General features: G+C 35.8%; 1 protein-coding gene across 1 annotated transcript in view; it reads right to left on the minus strand.

Moving 5' to 3' along the window:
• Positions 1-5161: 5161 nt before the first annotated feature.
• Positions 5162-19676, minus strand: part of LOC134282246 (uncharacterized) — a 47029-nt gene continuing 32514 nt past the window's right edge. Inside the window, exon 5 of the mRNA XM_062764670.1 lies at positions 5162-5540. Coding sequence (XP_062620654.1) covers positions 5162-5540 — 379 coding nt within the window. The remainder of the gene's footprint in view (positions 5541-19676) is intronic.

Consider the following 19676-nt stretch of genomic DNA (forward strand, 5'->3'; position numbering starts at 1 on the left):
TGGGTGCCCCCATCCCAGAAAGGGGAGGGTTAGTCAATCTCTGAAAAATATTCAAAATACTTATGAAAGGCAAAAAATATATCAGAAATAAAAAAAAAATATAGAAATACTAGAGTAATCAAAAGGAAAAAACTGTACAAACTTTATGAACAGCATCAGGAGGAAGTAAACTATAGAAAGAATATGATGTTTTTAATGTCAGTTAAAGACCAAAAATCTCAAAAGTTAAGCAAAACAAATGAGCACAGCTATTCAAAACCCGTAACTAAATGAAATATAACACGTAAAACTATAGTTACATATTGCACCATGGCAAGTGTAACTTGCTGCACAGTCCCTGAGACTGGTAGTGAATCCTCTCCTAGTTGACAGAGTGGGACTCTAACACCATGTGCTGGGGGTTCACACATAGCTTATTATGAGACAGGTGACTGCACTCTACATTGTCAAGCGGAACTGACTCCGTTTATGTTTCCTGTCTGCCATAAGGACTACTTTGTGTGCCTTTTCCACCTTTCTTCCCTCCTCTAGCCAGTAAACAGTTTGTAACCCATTGCATGAGGAGAACATCCTACCCCTCCAACACACACACGTGTCCCCCAGGGGTGCCTCGCTAACTTTTACGATTCAACTTTCCTTTTAAAATATGAAAAAATGCATCCATTTTAAAATCAAAATGACAAATGGCGCTAAAAATGCACTATTTTCTTACACTTACCACATAAACTGGTTCTTGTCTCCTCTGTTTAGGATAAACACCACCAAATGTTTTTCCCATATACTTCCAAACAAATTTCAATCACTGCCACTTATTTATACAAGAAGCCCACAAGCCTTTTAGGACACCTGAGTTTCATGAAGCAACTTACCTATTTAACTAAATACCCAGGAGAAGAGAAGATTTTCAAAGAAATAATGCTTTTTCACTATATACTTTATTGAGCCCCAAATTAGCACCTAAGAACAACAGACCCCAGGGTCATAAATTTCATAATTTTGGTAGAGGACTCAATGCTAATTACAATCATGCAAACAGATCTTTAAAGATTGCATTAAATTTAGTGGTTTCGACCTCACCCCTCAGGTCAAGGGGGGCAGGGACCATTTAATTCACTAATTTGATATAGGCAGTATTATTCAACACAACTATGTATTCGGTTTGTTTCTCAAATACCCAGAAGTAGAGAAGATTTTCAAAGAAATAATATAGATTATTGAAATGAATATGAGATGATATCATTTAATTGTGTGGATAGCATTAAATTATAAGACATAACATAAAGGATTCTATGATTGATAATATAATCAACATTACGTACAACGCGTAAACCAACTTCTCGGTCAAGGTGATGAGGTAGACCTTGAAACTGACACTTCGTATAACAACCGACCGCAAGGAAGATTTGAGGCTGCAACCCAAAGTTTCTGCCCAGTGGTCGAGAGCAGCACACCTACAAGATTAGTGTTATCATTGAAAACGGCAAATAAATTGTGTCGTAAAAGCAATTGTCAAAATCATGAAGCATGCAAAAAGAATTTTAACACCTAGGACTCTATTTCATCAAGTAAGTCTAAACTGTTAAAAAAGAATTTGGACTTTAGACGCAAGCAGAATATTTTAACTCTACGGTCTGTGACAAGTAATGCCTCTGCACAGATAAGCAAAACTCTGCAATACTATTCACGTGAACATGAAGTGGACATTAAGCACTACCAATGTTTCATACATAAGCTGAGGACTCTTCAGAAAAACATTCGCTAGGAAAAGATGCCTACATTCAAAGACTAGCAACATGCATGCCTGCTCGAAAAAGATACGAGTTGGTAAAAATACGTATATTGTTTAAATCAGATAACGCTTTCATGCGACATGCAGAGAGTGCAGTTGTGAATGTACTACCTTGCTTCCCGGGCATACACGACAATGGCAGGAAGATGTCCTTTACCTGCACAACCCATCTCCTAGGCTAGACTACAAAATTTCTACCATATGGGAAACACTTGGATCTTGATTTTGCTGATATGGACAGTATTCAATCAGTTATTTGCAAGCTGTTTCGGGGATGTGTCGTCTTTCGACAACCAACAAGTGTGAAAACCTGCATCGGCATGTCTTCACCTATGCACCAAAGAATACCACGTGGGCCAGGAATTTCACTGCTATGTGCAATTCTGCTGTCCACTCATCTTCACATGAAAGTGGTAAGTCTGCAGTTATCCTTGCAGGAAAAGTCGGACTGAAATGGAAAAAAGTGAACCATTCCATAAGACCATGATGCAAAGAGACTCGCCAGTGCCAGTGCTTACCATAAATTGCGTTAACAGAGTCCTCGGTACAGAATGTCGAGGAAAAAAAAAGTAGTAAAAAACTGCGAGCAATGTCCCTATACAATACTGCCTATCCCACAACATCAAAAGAACACTCGTATGGGCTTAACGTGTTCCCTCATTGAAACAAACATTGCTTGTTTACACCACCATGACCAACACAATAACCATCCAAAGAACATGTCCTCCTTGCATTATTCACAGACTGTGGTTCCATGGTCAAATGATTTAAATTAATGCAAAGTTTATTGTGACACAAATGAGATATATGCATGTCGGTTATAAATGTTTCTGAATTGTGTAAATAAAAATAAAGTCTGTGCACAGTAGTCTTAATTTGTTTCCCCCTCAGTAGTGGACGATATACGCCATAGCAATCTTTATTGATAGCACCTGTCCATGTATGAAAAAAGGAAGTTTTGACAACTTATTTACTTATGACAGCCTTAAAAAACTATTTACTACTACTTATCGTTACTTATCGTTGGTTTCCAATTCAGGCTCCCTAAGGATCCTCTTCATTGGACTCCCTATATCCTACTTCAGTTTTAGTATAACTCACCACGTGACTTCCGGATATTGTAGCCTTATAGTCATATAAAATGTCTTGATTTTCCCAGTGTTTATCCATCTATGAGGACGTCTATGAGGAACTGTATCAAATGCTTTCTGACAGTCCATATATATACAATCTATGGTGTAGCCTTGATCTAATGCCTCCATCCATTCATCTAAGACTCTGAGTAGCTGTAGTGCGGTTGACCTCCCTCCCATGAAACCATACTGCCTTGTTGTAAATAGATCATTCCTTGTGAAGTGTTCAGTGATCTGATCCCGCATTACCTTTTCCATTGTTTTACACACGACTGATGTGAGGCTCACAGGTCTATAATTTCCTGCTAAGGACTTGTTCCCTTTCTTGTAAATAGCACTTATTCTGGCTTTTTTCCACTCCATTGGAACCCTTCTTTCCTCCAATGATCTATTGAATATCATAGTTAGTGGTACCGACAGCTCCTCATGTAGTTCCATCAAAAGCCTTGGATGAAAATTGTCTAATCCTGGAGATTTGTCCACCTTAAGTTCTCTGAGTATTTTCTTAACAGTTTCTTCCTTTATGTAACGTTCTTCCCATTGAATTTGGATGTTTCTGGCTGTAATTTGTGGTACTTCACCATCTGGTTCTTTGGTAAAAACACTACTAAAAAAGTCGGCTAAAATGTTAGCTTTTGTTTCATCATCATCCGTTTTTTCTGATTTCGGATCTCTAGGGTCAGTGCATAAATCTGCAATCCCTTGTCTGCTTTTACTCTTTGAGTTGATATACTGCCATATTCTCTTTGAATTACTCTCTGCTTCCTTTGCTAGATTTTTTTCGTATTTCTTCCTAGCCTTCCTTACTAGTTTCCCTGCTTTGTTTCGAGTACGACTGTAGTTTCTTTTAACATCTGGATCTTTGTGTACCAGGTACTTGCGTGTCAAGGCATTCTTCTCTTTAATGACATTTAGAGTTTCTTTATCCAAGGGAATTTGCTGGTTTTTCTTCCTTCCAATTTCATAAATAGGTACATACTTATTCTCTAGATCCTCCATCTTTCCACGAAATTTTGTCCATATTTCATCTATGTTTTCAGAGCCATTCCCCAAATATGCCTCCAATTTGTCTGCTTAATTTCATCCTTTAGTCCTACATAGTCAGCTTTGCTGTAACTTTTTCTCTTCTTCTTTGTTTTCTTGACATCCACTCTGCACACATAGCTGAATATGATGACACAGTGGTCACTTTTTCCGAGAGGACTTTGCAGTTCCATATCTACTACTGTGTCCGGGTCCTTGGTTATTATCAGGTCTAGCAAATTTGGTGTATTAGTTCCCCTCCATCTCGTTGGTTTATTTACCATTTGGAATAAAAAGTATTTCCTGATAAGTCAGTGAGGTTTCATAAACTTTAGACATAGTCATTGTGGTGAGACCTACAATGTCTATTTTGCCTATATTTGACCTATTCATTATGTACAGTGGCTGGAACGTTATTGATGTCAAACCAATCGTGTAGAATCGTGCGTGTAATATACTCAATCGTTTGCGGATTTAATCGTGCGTGAACGTACGTTTAGAAACGTGTAAATTTCTTTTAGTAAGTTTTTATCGGAATGTTATCTGTGAAACAAGTATTTCGTTTTTATTTTATTTTTTAATCCAAACTAAAAGAAATTGAGCGCAGTTTACATAATTGAATGAGGAACGAACTAACTATTACTTGTAAACAAGCAATATAGTAAGTCGTACAATATTTTGTTCTCGTCAAATAGCGTGATTTATTGTGATATACCGTACTAAGAATAAGATGTTTTACTATATTTTTCTGAAGATCCTTCTTGTTTGCTGCTAATTGTGGCAAGATTTTTTTTTGATTTTTCAAATGATCAAAAGCAAAATATTTTTACAAATAAATAAATATTTTTCAAAGCTAACATAAATGTTTGGTCGGCGAATTTACATGTACGTCACGCACATGATTTTTGGGGTTTTGTTTAACAGTGTTTATCTCTGTAGCTTACTTTTAATTAATTTTCAAAGTAAAACAATAATTTGCAATGTCGTTTTGATTCATAAACATTTTGAAGTAATGGAAACATAAGATATAAAGTTAAGTCATTCAATGCTGCCATTTTTTCCCAATCATTTCCCCTATTCTACATATTATGAAATCAAATTCAATCAAATTTTACGGTCCAACTTCTATTATTAAACCTTACCAATAGTTGATAGATGAGGCAGGGTCCCATGTGCCTTACTTGATGGAATGCCACTGATGAATTCAGATGAACGGCTATCTGTGGGGTTCCTGTTGTAGTGACACTGACGAATTCGGATGAATGGCTTTCTGTGGGGGTTCCTGTTGTAGTGACACTGATGGATTCGGATGAACGGCTATCTGTGGGGGTCCTCGGGGTCCCTGTTGTAGTGACACTGACGAATTCGGATGAACGGCTATCTGTGGGGGTCCTGGGGGTTCCTGTTGAGTGACACTGACGAATTCGGATAAACGACTATCTGTGGGGGTCCCTGTTACACTGATGAATTCGGATGAACGGCTATCTGTGGGGGTCCCTGTTGAAGTGACACTGGCTAATTCGGATGAACGGCTATCTCTGCGGGTCCTGGAGGTCCTGTTGATAGACTTGTCGGCATTGGTGTGGATGACATACCTAAAACATTTTTAAAAAATAATAAATCTGTGTAGCCATTATTGAATGATAAAAACATTCAAGGTTTTTGTGAGCGTTAGTTTATCTTAAGAAATCTAATGTTTACTGATGTTTTTGATGATTGATTGATTATTGTTTTTTTACGCCGAGTCGGCAGTATTTCAGCCATATTTCGGCGGAGAAATTTATATACTGTATGAACGGTTTTGAAAGTTTTGGATTTCTCTGGCGGCCCTAAGTGAGCCTACTCTTTTTCGAACTCCAGAGAAACGATATTTTGCGTGCCAAGGGGGTTGTTATCCTTGACACGGGGCACCATTTAACGTCCCATCCGACGGACTTTGAATTTAAAAATTAAAAACAGTTCAATACAAATATACAAAGATAATAATGTTTATCAAAAAAAATGACATTTTAATCTTATTATGTTCCCCAAACGGAGTTTGGGAACATATTGTTTTTACTCGGTTTCTAATTATTATTAAGGTCTTTCGTCTCCAACGGAAGACCTTTTTGTTTTCGTTCGGTTTCTTTTTCCCTTTTATTATTCCAACCGATTTTGTGCACGCAAGTTCTCAGAAACGACTCGTCCAAATTTCACGAAACTTTCAGATCTGGTAGGTATTGATCTGAACCTTATTGGAAATTTTTTTGATTGATGACGTCACTTCTTATCTCGAGATATTTAGGATTTTCTGATTTTCAGAGGGTCGGCTTGTCCAGGAAACTCCTCCGAAACGACTTAAGATATCGACTTAAGATTTTCAGTGAAAATAAAGGAAGGTTTGGTAAGTTGTAATTGGGTTTCCAAATCTTTTTAGCGCGAAAGGCGCCGGAGCTCGGTAGGGCCCGAAAAATGTCTCAGAAATATCTCACAAAAATTTGACACATTTTGGTTCATATCTTCATACCTGTTCATAATTTGTTTAAGCATATTGAAGAAAAAGTGTGCAAAATCACAAAGCCATTCATTTGATGTCAAAAAATTGGGGCTCTCCCCTCTAATTAGGGGCTCAGAGGGGCCAGAAGTCTTTTATCTATAACTCTCTAATGATCAATATTTTGTTTTATATTACGTAAGCAAAGATGTTCATATTACCGATTTGCAACAAAAGATGATTAAATTTTGATCATATGTTACGTAATTAGGGGTCACAAGGGGCCAGAATGTCAAATCTTTGACGCTTTATTTCTCGAAAAGGGTGAATATTTTGATAAGCAATATTGAACAAAAGATGGTCAGAATAATGTTCTAAACAATATGTAGACTTTGAATTTTTGTAAAACGGCCCCATTAAGGACTTCTGGGAGTGGCCCCTAAATATTTATATAAACATATCTCCTAAACGAAAAGAAATCTCTAAATAGGTGTAGGACAAAAGTCTTTAAAATCACAAGACCTTTCGTTGATATCAAGAAAAAGGGGCTGACCCCTCAAATTAAGGGCTCAGAGGGGCCAGAAGTCTTTTATCTATAACTCTCTAATGATCAATATTTTGTTATACATTACAGAAGCAAAGATGTCCATATTACCAATTTGCAACAGTATATGATACAATTTTGATTAAAAGTTACGTAATTAGGGATCACAAGGGACCAGAATGTCAAATCTTTAATGCTTCATATCTCAAAAAGGGTGTATATTTTGATAAGCAATATTGAACAAAAGATGGATAGATTAATGTGCTAAACAATATGCATAGTTTGAATTTTTGTAAAATGGCCCCGTTAAGGACTTGAAGGAGTGGCCCCTAAATATTTACATCAAGCATATCTCCTAAACGAAAAGAAATCTCTGAATAGGTGTCGAACAAAATGTCTTCACAAGACCTTTCGTTTGATATCAAGAAAAAGGGGCCGACTCCTAAAATTAGGGGCTCAGAGGGGCCAGAATCTTTCATCTTTAAATCTTTAATGATCAAAATTTTGTACTAAGTATACATTTTGAGAAGCAAAGATATTAATTTTAACGATATGCAACAATATGTTATAAAATTTTGATCTAATGTTACGTAATAGGGGATCACCAGGGGCCAAAATGCTATATTAATTATGCTTTACTTCTCAAAAAGGGGTCAGTATTTTTATAAGCAATATTGAACAAAACATGTTCAGAATATTGGATAAAAAAACAGAAACTTTAAAATTAATGAAGATAAACTTAATGTCATTCTCTTTTAAATATCTCAGTCAAAATCACATCTCATCTTATCTAGAAATTCAACGGAAGACCTACTCGTTGCTCGCAACGAGATCTCATCTAGTTATGTCGCCCCGAACGGAGTCGGGGACGACATATTGATATTGTACGCATGTTTTTTTTATCCAGGCTGTTTCTCGGAGATGGCTGGGACAATCTTCCTGAAACTTTCCTCAAAGGACGATCACTCGTTGTAGTTGTGCAGTGAGGTCGTTCAGTTCCAATATGTCTACCGTTGCCATGGAAACCTGTAAAAAGCGACAAATTTTGTCCGAGAGTGTTCTCTCTGGTCCCTTAAACGTTCGTCATGAAACTTTTCTTATTTTAATGATTAGTATCTGTAGTTGTGCGCCTCGCATTTAAAATTTTCAAATAATCGATTATTGCCATGGAAACCAGGTGAAAGTTAAAATTCTTTAATATCGATATTTTCAATAACTACTCAGGCAATCGTTTTGAAACTTTCAATGTTTATTCCTTGCAATGTGTCGAAGTGATTTCTACTTTCAAAATAATTGTAATGAGTCGCTCACAGTTGCCATAGAAACGAAACATAAAAAAAGATTCAGATGTACACGTGTTCTCCAAGGTCTAGGTCAAAGGGTCAAAGTTCGTCGTATCCAATAAAAGTTCTTTTCATAAGGATTACATATTTGAAATATAAAAGCCCTACTACTTACCGTTCAAACGTTATGGCTATTTACTATGTTCAAGACGACCCCCCCTTTTTGAAGCACACAGCCAAGTAGAATACACAGATATAACATATACAACTTACAAGTAACTTTTTAAAATCTTCATTCATAAAATTCAGTTCCCGTCATGTGATATTTTGCCATCATTCATTCTCCTTCTGTTTTGTCTCTTGAATTTATAAATATTTTATTTTATCTATATAAAAAAAAATAACGATTGTCAGCTGCATTTATTATCATTTCGCGTTTTCTTGTATATCTATCACTTGTATATTATTTATTTCATTAGATAGTGCAAGTATAAATTAAAAAATTGGTACGTCGTTTCCATAGTTTTTATTCATTCATAAATCCTTTGATCCACTCCTGTAGGTTGGCGAAGCCTTGATCACCACTGTATACAAAACATTCATATCGCCGAAAATGTTCATGATTCCGCTAAACTGAGAAAGTTTACACATGATTTATCTTCTCATAACAACATCAGCTCTCTGCAATGCAGAAATACTCGAATTGATGGTGGCATGTCAGATTCGTTTTTCGGTAGAACCTCTAAAATGAAAGTGAAAGAGGGAAATTTCAGAGTTCTCACTGGCGTTACAATACACAAAATAATTCGGCTGATCTTCTTCATAAATTACATTTCCCAAGCTTTTATGATAGGAAAGATACTGCCAATTAACAAGTATGAGGCTCAGTTCAGTACATCTGCCAGATTTCTTTTATGCAAGTCTGCAAATTTAGGAACTTGTAATTTTCCTGCACTACTTTCTTCTCCTACCGATTCTAAAAATAATAAGTGGGATGTACCCAATTAAGGTCTTCCGTTTCCAATGGAAAGGAATGATACAACTCGATGGTTGTTCAAACTTAGCTAATGGACTTTTGTTTTAGTGATGATTAAAATGAAAGTCTTGTCCAGTACGGGGCGACATATGCTATTGCTTGCAATAGCAGACTTTCTAGTTAAGGTCTTCCGTCTTCACGGAAGACCTTATAGCGATTCTATTGTTTCTTATTAAGGTCTTCCGTCTTCACGGAAGACCTTATAGTGATTCTACTGTTTCTTATTATTATTATTATTTTTTTGACTTTCTAATTTTGTGCACGCGATTTCTCGAAGACTACTGGATAGAATTACATGAAATTATCAGAAAAGATTTGTCGTAACATGAACTTGATCTCTCTGAGCGATTTTTTGAAAATTCACTTTTGGTGCCAAGTTATGGGACATTTCCTGATTTTAAAATGACATTTTGTCCGCGGTTAAACTCAAGAACGGTAAAAGATATCAATGTGAAACTTTCAGGGATTATAGATCGTGATATTCCCCCTCCAGGACGCGACCTTTCGTTCGTCGTCAGTATTTCCGGTCGTTACGACAAGCGAATTAAAAAAATCGTATTTTCTAACTTTTTTGTTTTTCAATATTTTTCATTTATTTTTGGAATGTAAATAGAGACTCTTTTATTGATGCTTACCATATAATTTGTTTGAATATTAATAAATTTAAACTCTAGATATTAACATTTGAAAATCTGAAGCGGACCCAAGATGGCGGCTGTCTCTGTCAACTCCGCCATTTCGCGAGTAGGGGGTTAAAGAGGCAGCTTAAATGAAAGTTACATAAGGATGGAATGGAATGTAAATGAGTACGTTGATTGTCACGTAGTAATTACGTTACAATTCTGTGTCAAACTAAAGATATATTCCAGTGTCTTCTCAAACGTCTTCTATAGTGGTTTTGGCTTGTTATCAAAGTAGAAAAAGAATGTAGAATGTAGAAATGAAATAGATATCTACTATCTTTGAACCATGGAAAACAGATCTTAAATCTTAGTTTGAGTAAAAGTTTTTCAAGAAATAATACCGATCTATATAGTAAGTATAAAACGTAAACATTGTTACCCCATGCACACTTGTGTCATATTAAACTAATAGAAAAGACCAAAATAAGAAAAATATTTTAAAAAGATCGTTTAATGTACTAGTGATTTGAATTAACATTCTTTTCTCAAAGATCAATTCGATTCAAGTTATTAAACATAAACGGTATCCCGATTCTTGACCGTCGTAGGGCGATACATGTTTTTCGTCAAACCATTTCAACCTTTTCATGAAAGTGTAACTAATAGGGATAGTTCACTCTGGGGATAAACGGGAAATTCAAAAGAGGGTTTTAAATTACATATGTATAGCAATTGCATTGCTTTAGTTTAACTTACCTATATACGATATAGAATGTGTAGAATGCAAAATATAATTTCTAAACCTCAAATTTTAGGATTTAGGAACGTTCTTCTTTTTAATTTCACTGTAATAACGGCGTTAATATCACACCCATTTAATGGAACATTCCATAGAAAAGGCGCGAAGATTTACTCGTGGCTTTTGGCGCAAAATTAGGAATAATTGCCAGCCTTTCATGATTCTTATACAGGTGTACTATTGTAGAAGTATATATACAGGAACATTAAGAGTAGTAGTCCCAATAGTGTAGTGGTGTGCGCTAGAGATAGAAATAAAAAGTGAGTTGGTTTTTCCCCATTGGGTTCAATCCCCATTGTCACAAAAAATTTTTAATCAACTTTTTAGCTTAATTTTACTTTTTTTTCAAAATCGGACGGAAGACCTGTCGTTGCTCGCAACGAAATCGTTTCTAGTTTTTATTATTAGGGTCTTCCGTCTTCAGCGGAAGACCCTTCTATTATTCTTTTGTTTCTTTTTCAATTTTCTTATTAAGGTCTTCCGTCTCCAACGGAAGACCTTCTTGTTATTCTTCGGTTTCTTTTTCCCTATTATTATTATTATTATTTTTCTTACCGATTTTGTGCACGCGATTTCTCGTAAACTACTGGGCCGATTCTCATGAAACTTTCACATCTGATAGGTACTGATGTGAACCTTATTGGAAATTTTTTTCGTTGACGTCGTCACTTCCGGTCATGAGATATGGACAATTTCCTGATTTTAAAATGCAATTTTGTCTTGATTTAGTAGCAAAAACTGCTTAAGATATGAAGTGCAGATTAATTTGAGATGATAGTTCATGACTTATAGCGTTGCAGAATCTCCTTTTCGTGCGTCGTCAGTACTTCCGGTCGATACAGGAAGCGAATTTAAAAATCGCAATTTTTCAACTTTTCTTTTTTAATATTTTTGTTTTAGAATTGAATAGGGGCCCTTTTGCAGAAGCCAAATATGTAATTTGTTTGAAAATCGAAAAAGCCAATCTCGAGATATTTGCATTTGAAAACGCGAAGCGACGATCTCAATGGCTAAATGGTTAGCGCGTTGGATTGTCACGCAGGCGACCAGGGTTCGATCCCCCGTGTGACCAAAAAATTTTATCATTTTTTCTGCTCGATTTTTCGATAATTTTAAATTTTAAACCAATTGGAACAATATATTATAAACTTTTAAGCATATCTTGCGTAATAAGGGGTCACAAGGGGCCATAATGTCACATCTTTGACGCTTTATATCTCAAAAAGGGGGAATATTTTGATAAGCAATATTGAACAAAAGATCGTCAGAATAATGTTCTAAACAATATGCATACTTTGAATTTTTGTAAAACGGCCCCATTAAGGACTTGTAGGAGTGGCCCCTAAATATTTTCATTGAGCATATCTCCACAACGAAAAGAAATCTCTGAATAAGTGTTGAACAAAAAATCTTCAAAATCACAAGACGTTTCATTTGATATCAAGAAAAAGGGGCTGACCCCTCAAATTAGGGGCTCATAGGGGCCAAAAGTCTTTTATCTATAACTCTCTAACGATCAATATTTTGTTATACATTACTGAAGCAAAAGGATTTATCTTACCGATTTGCAACAATATATGATGATATTTTAATAATATATTACGTAATAAGGGGTCACAAGGGGCCAGAATGTCACATCTTTGACGCTTTATATCTCAAAAAGGGGGATTATTTTGATAAGCAATATTGAACAAAAGATGGTCAGAATAATGCTCTAAACAATATGCATACTTTGAATTTTTGTAAAACGGCCCCATTAAGGACTTGTAGAGTGGCCCCTAAATATTTGCATTGAGCATATCTCCACAACGAAAAGAAATCTCTGAATAAGTGTTGAACAAAAAATCTTCAAAATCACAAGACGTTTCATTTGATATCAAGAAAAAGGGGCTGACCCCTCAAATTAGGGGCTCAGAGGGTCCAAAAGTCTTTTATCTATAACTCTCTAATGATCAATATTTTTTTATACATTACTGGGGCAAAAGTGTTCATTTTAACGATTTGCAACAATATATGATAATATTTTTATCATATGTTACGTAATTAGGGGTCACAAGGGACCAAAATGCTATATTTTTTATGCTTTATGTCTCGAAAAGGGGAGTATTTTCATAAGCCTTATCAAACAAAAGATGTTCAAAATATCGTGATAAAAATGAGAAACTTTAACTTTAATGAGGGAAAAATCAATGTCATTCTCTTTAAACGAATATCTCAGTCAAAATCACATCTCATCTGATCGAGATATTCAACGGAAGACCTACTCGTTGCTCGCAACGAGATCTCATCTAGTTATTATTATTATTATTATTATTCTTTTTTTCTGCACAAATTTTGTGCCGACGATTTCTCAGAGATTTTTCGATCGATTTGTTTCAAATTTTCAGGGTTGGTGCATAATTATCTGAAGTTAATTCCGGCTGAAGGATTTTTTGAAAATCACTTCCGGTGTAGAGTTATCGCCCTTTTCTTAAAATTTAGATGACCTCCTTGTCTGTGACAGAACTCAATAACGGCTTAAGCTAGAGTGTTGAAATTTTCAGTGATAATAGAGGACATGTTGCCATGTTGCACCTGGGTCAGGATATTTTCCGGAAGTGTCTAGTATGGAAGCTCGGTAGGGGTCAAAATTTAGGACACGAAACATGACTGATTTTTTAAGACATTTTGCTTTATATCTTTTAAAGTATAATTATTTTGTTAAAACATACTGAACATCATTTGTGCAGAACATCGAGAGCTTTCATATTATACCAAGAAAAAAGCGCTGACTCATCACATTAAGGGCAAAAAGGGGCCAAAAGTCTTTAATCGATAACTCTTTAACAATCAATATTTTGGTATATATTACTGAACAAAAAATGTTAAGCTTAACAATCTACAACCATATATTATGATATTAATGTCATACGGTACATAATTAGGGGCCACAAAGGGCCAGAATGCTAAATCTTTGATGCTTTATATCTCGAAAGGGAGAAATATTTTGATAAGCAATATTGAACAAAAGTTGTTCAAAATAATGTTCTAAACAATATGCAACCTTTCATTTTTTGCTAAACGTCCCCATTAAGGAGTTGAAGGGTTGGCCCCTAAAAATTTCTTTTTCTAATATCTCAAAAACGAAAAAGAATTTCTGAACAATTGTTGAACACAAAATGTTCAAAATCTTAAGATCTTTAAGATGGGATCCCGAAAAAGGGGCTGGGCACTCGAATTAGGGGCCAAAAGTCTTCAATCGATAACTCTTTATCAGTTAATATTTTGTAATACATTACTGAAGCAAAGATGTTCATCTCAACCATCTACAACTATATATTATGATTTCCATGTCGTATGGTACATAATTAGGGGCCACAAGGGGCCAGAATGCTAAATCTTTGATGCTTTATATCTCGAAAGGGAGAAATATTTTGATAAGCAATATTGAACAAAAGTTGTTCAAAATAATGTTCTAAACAATATGCAACCTTTCATTTTTTGTTAAACGTCCCCATTAAGGAGTTGAAGGGTTGGCCCCTAAAAATTTCTTTTTCTAATATTTCAAAAACGAAAAAGAATTTCTGAACAATTGTTGAACACAAAATGTTCAAAATCTTAAGATCTTTAAGATGGGATCCCGAACAAGGGGCTGGGCACTCGAATTAGGGGCCAAGAGGGGCCAAAAGTCTTCAATCGATAACTCTTTATCGGTTAATATTTTGTAATACATTACTGAAGCAAAGATGTTCATCTCAACCATCTACAACTATATATTATGATTTCCATGTCGTATGGTGCATAATTAGGGGCCACAAGGGGCCAGAATGCTAAATCTTTGATGCTTTATATCTCGAAAGGGAGAAATATTTTGATAAGCAATATTGAACAAAAGTTGTTCAAAATAATGTTCTAAACAATATGCAACCTTTCATTTTTTGCTAAACGTCCCCATTAAGGAGTTGAAGGGTTGGCCCCTAAAAATTTCTTTTTCTAATATCTCAAAAACGAAAAAGAATTTCTGAACAATTGTTGAACACAAAATGTTCAAAATCTTAAGATCTTTAAGATGATATGAAAAAAGAGGGCCGATTCCTAAAATTAGGGGCCGTTAGGGGCAAAAGGCCGATTTTTTAAAGACTTTAATGTTCAATGTCTTTTTACAGATTGTGGTAAATCATTATTTTAGAATGAAAATCGCAATCAAAATCTTATCTCATCTCATCAAGACTTGGACGGAAGACCCACTCGTTGCTCGCAACGAGATCTCATCTAGTTATTCTTATTTTTTTGACTTTCTAATTTTGTGCACGCGATTTCTCGAAGACTACTGGATGGAATGACTCGAAATTTTCAGAAAAAATGTGAAGTAACATGAATTTTGTATATCCGAGAGAAAATTTGGAAACTCACTTCTGGTGCCAAGTTATGGACAATTTCCTGAAATAAAAATGACATTTTGTCCACGATTAAACTCAAAAACGGTAATAGATATGAACATGAAACTTTCAGGGATTTTAGATCGTGATATATACCATCCAGGACGCGACATTATGTTCGTCGTCGGTACTTCCTGTCGTAAGGAGAAGCGAATTAAAAAAATCGTATTTTCTAACTTCTTTGTATTTCAACATTTTTTATTTATTTTTGGAATGATAATAGAGACCCTTTGATCAATGCTTACTATATAAGTTGTTTGGATATTGATTAATCAGAACTCTAGATATTAATATTTGAAAATCTGAAGCGGACCCAAGATGGCGGCTGTCTCTGTCAACTCCGCCATTTCGCGAGTAGGGGTTTATGGAGGCAGCTGAGCGTTTGACTAAATGATAGATGAAAGTAAAAAAACTACGTGGACTTTCACCTATTAGTACGCTGCAATTCAGTGACAATCTTAAAACTTAATTTCCGTTTTACTGCTTTAGTGTAATTGGGCTAGATACGTGTGTGTAATGTGTTAAATTTACTTTCTTAACGTCGAAATAAAATAAAGGCGATAAGAAGTTGTTTAAATTAATATTTAATTTCATTAAAGCTATTACACCTATTTGATAGATCAGTCCAAAAGATAGGCAAGAATGTTTGCTCATGGTGTTTGTCGCCAGATTATGAATGGTGGCCCGTCTTTTTAGGTCACCTGAGTCACTCAGGTGACCTATTGCTATCTGTTTTTGTCCGTCGTCGTCCGTCGTTCGTCGTACGTCGTTCGTCGTTCGTCGTCAATCGGTCGTAAACTTTTGAACATTTTCAGCTTCTTCTCTGCAACCACTGAACCAATTTCAACCAAATTTGGCACAAAGCATCTATGGGTGAAGGGGAACAAAAATTGTGAATTTCATGATCCCTGCCCCCCAGGGGCCTGGGGGGTGGGGCCAAAACCACTAAAAATAATGCAATCTTCAAAAATCTTCTTCTTTACTCCTGGACATCAAGCAGTCAAACTGTTTGCATGATTGTAATCAGCATTGAGTCCTTTACCAAAATTGTGAAATTCATGGCCCTAGGGTCAGGGGTTCTTGTACTAGGGCGGGGCTAAATAAGTATATAGTGAAAATGCATTATTTCTTTGAAAATCTTCTTCTCTGCTCCTGGGTATTAAATAAACTAACTAAGTACATAGTTATGATGAGCAAGAGTGCCTCTACCAAAATTGTGAATTTTATGGCCCCAGGGTCAGGGGTTCTGGTGTCAGGGCGGGGCTCTATTGATTATATAGAGGAAATACATTAATTCTTTGAAAATCTTCTTCTTTACTCCTGGGTATTATATAAACTAACTAAGTATATAGTTATGATGAGCAAGAGTGCCTCTACCAAAATTGTGAATTTTATGGCCCCAGGGTCAGGGGTTCTGGTGTTAGGGCGGGGCTCTATTGATTATGTAGTGAAAATACATGAATTCTTTGAAAATCTTCTTCTCTGCTCCTAGATTTTATATAATTTAACTAAGTACATATTTATGATGAGCAAGAGTGCCTCTACCAAAATTGTGAATTTTATGGCCCCAGGGTCAGGGGTTCTGGTGTCAGGGCGGGGCTCTATTGATTATATAGAGGAAATACATTAATTCTTTGAAAATCTTCTTCTTTACTCCTGGGTATTATATAAACTAACTAAGTATATAGTTATGATGAGCAAGAGTGCCTCTACCAAAATTGTGAAATTCATGGCCCCAGGGTCAGGGGTTCTGGTGTTAGGGCGGGGCTCTATTGATTATGTAGTGAAAATTCATGAATTCTTTGAAAATCTTCTTCTCTGCTCCTAGATTTTATATAATTTAACTAAGTACATATTTATGATGAGCAAGAGTGCCTCTACCAAAATTGTGAATTTTATGGCCCCAGGGTCAGGGGTTCTGGTTTTAGGGCAGGGCTCTATTGATTATATAGTGAAAATACATGAATTCTTTGAAAATCTTCTTCTCTGCTCCTAGGTTTTATATAATTTAACTAAGTACATAGTTATGATGAGCAAGAGTGCCACTACCAAAATTGTGAATTTTATGGCCCCAGGGTCAGGGGTTCTGGTGTCAGGGTGGGGCTCTATTGATTATATAGAGGAAATACATGAATTCTTTGAAAATCTTCTTCTTTACTCCTAGGTATTAAATAAACTAACTAAGTACATAGTTATGATGAACAAGAGTGCCTCTGCCAAAATTGTGAATTTTATGGCTCCAGGGTCAGGGATTCTCGTGTTAGGGCAGGGCTGTATTGATTCTGATTATACATGTATAGTGAAAAAACATTAAATCTTTGAATATTTTCTTCTTTGCTCCTAGGTTTTAAGCAGATGAATTACCTATATAGTTATGAGCAATCCCTAATCTTCAAGAATTGTAAATTTCAAGGCCCCAGGGTCAGTTGTACCATAGTGGGGGGGGGGCTGTACTCGTACTTATGTACTGAAAATGAATGAATTGTTTGAAATGTGCTACTTGGTATTAATCAAATATTTTTGAAAAGCAAGTATGCCTTTCCAAAAATTGTGCAATGTGTTGATCTAGGCCTAAGAGTCAAGGGTTCATGTGTGGTAGCGGCACTACTGATTATTGCTGAATATTACTGATTAGTTGAAATGCATTTTTTGTTCCCCTACCCTGCCTATGGGTATAAAGTATCCAAACTAAGGAACTGCTAAGTGTATAGTTATGATGACCAGATTGTAAATGCTATAGCATCTGGCTTAAAACATGGATCAAATTCAGTCACTGGGAAGTTGTTGAATAATGCTCAGGTGACCTATAAGGCCCAGGGGCCTCTTGTATGATTCTTAGACAGGTGTACTGTTGCAGGTGTACTGTATACATAACTATATTTGGAGCAGTATTCAGAATTTATTCGTTTTTCACAAACGTACCACTGTGTTTCCCATGCACACTTGAGTCATATTAAACTAATACAGAAGACAGAAATAAGAAAACCCTTTGTTAAATAAGATCGTCTAATGGAGTTTATATTAACATTCTTTTCTCAAAGATATTTAAAGTTGAACATTGAACATAAATGAAATCTGATTCCTTGACCGTCGAAGGGCGAGACATGTCTTTCATCGAACCATTTCTACCTTTCCATGAAGGTGTAGAGAATCTGGTAAGTTCACTTTGGGGATAAACGGGTAATTAAAAAAAAGTTAAAAATGATTACCATTTCACTTCTTTTGTGTTACTTGCCTATATTAAATATAGAATATGTACAATCTCTTAAATATATTTTCTAAACCTCGAAATTTAAGCTTAAAGAACGTTCCTTTTCCAGTATTCTATTGGAACTATCACACCTATTTAATGAAACATTCCAAAGAAAAGGCGCGCAGATTATTTTATGGCGCTTGGCGCGAAATTATAAATCGTGGCCGCCTTTCGTGATTCTTCGACAGGTGTCTTGTTGAAGAAGTATATTCAAGTACATTTAGAGCAGTGGACTCAAACGCGTAATTTAAGCGAGTTGGGAATAAAGAGGAAAAAGCGCGTTGGATTTTCACGCTGGCGACCAGAATTCAATCCCCTTTGTGACCAAAATTTTTTTTATCACTTTTCCAGCTCGATTTTAGGTTCTTTTCCTGAAACGGACGGAAGACCTCTCGTTGCTCGCAACGAATTCGTTTCTAGTTAAGGTCTTCCGTCTCCAACGGAAGACCTTTTTGTTTTCGTTCGGTTTCTTTTTCCCTTTTATTATTCCAACCGATTTTGTGCACGCAAGTTCTCAGAAACGACTCGTCCAAATTTCACGAAACTTTCAGATCTGGTAGGTATTGATCTGAACCTTATTGGAAATTTTTTTGATTGATGACGTCACTTCTTATCTCGAGATATTTAGGATTTTCTGATTTTCAGAGGGTAAGCTTGTCCAGGAAACTCCTCCGAAACGACTTAAGATATCGACTTAAGATTTTCAGTGAAAATAAAGGAAGGTTTGGTTAGTTGTAATTGGGTTTCCAAATCTTTTTAGCCGCGCGCGAAAGGCGCCGGAGCTCGGTAGGGCCCGAAAAATGTCTCAGAAATATCTCACAAAAATTTGACACATTTTGGTTCATATCTTCATACCTGTTCATAATTTGTTTAAGCATATTGAAGAAAAAGTGTGCAAAATCACAAAGCCATTCATTTGATGTCAAAAAATTGGGGCTCTCCCCTCTAATTAGGGGCTCAGAGGGGCCAGAAGTCTTTTATCTATAACTCTCTAATGATCAATATTTTGTTATATATTACAGAAGCAAAGATGTTCATATTACCGATTTGCAACAAAAGATGATAACATTTAGATCATATGTTACGTAATTAGGGGTCACAAGGGGCCAGAATGTCAAATCTTTGACGCTTTATTTCTCGAAAAGGGTGAATATTTTGATAAGCAATATTGAACAAAAGATGGTCAGAATAATGTTCTAAACAATATGTAGACTTTGAATTTTTGTAAAACGGCCCCATTAAGGACTTCTGGGAGTGGCCCCTAAATATTTATATAAACATATCTCCTAAACGAAAAGAAAT

The sequence above is a fragment of the Saccostrea cucullata genome, unplaced genomic scaffold (genome assembly GCF_032062105.1).
Source record: "Saccostrea cucullata isolate Sc308-1 unplaced genomic scaffold, CSIRO_AGI_Scuc_v1 ctg1219, whole genome shotgun sequence".
Taxonomy (NCBI): Eukaryota; Metazoa; Mollusca; class Bivalvia; order Ostreida; family Ostreidae; genus Saccostrea; species Saccostrea cuccullata.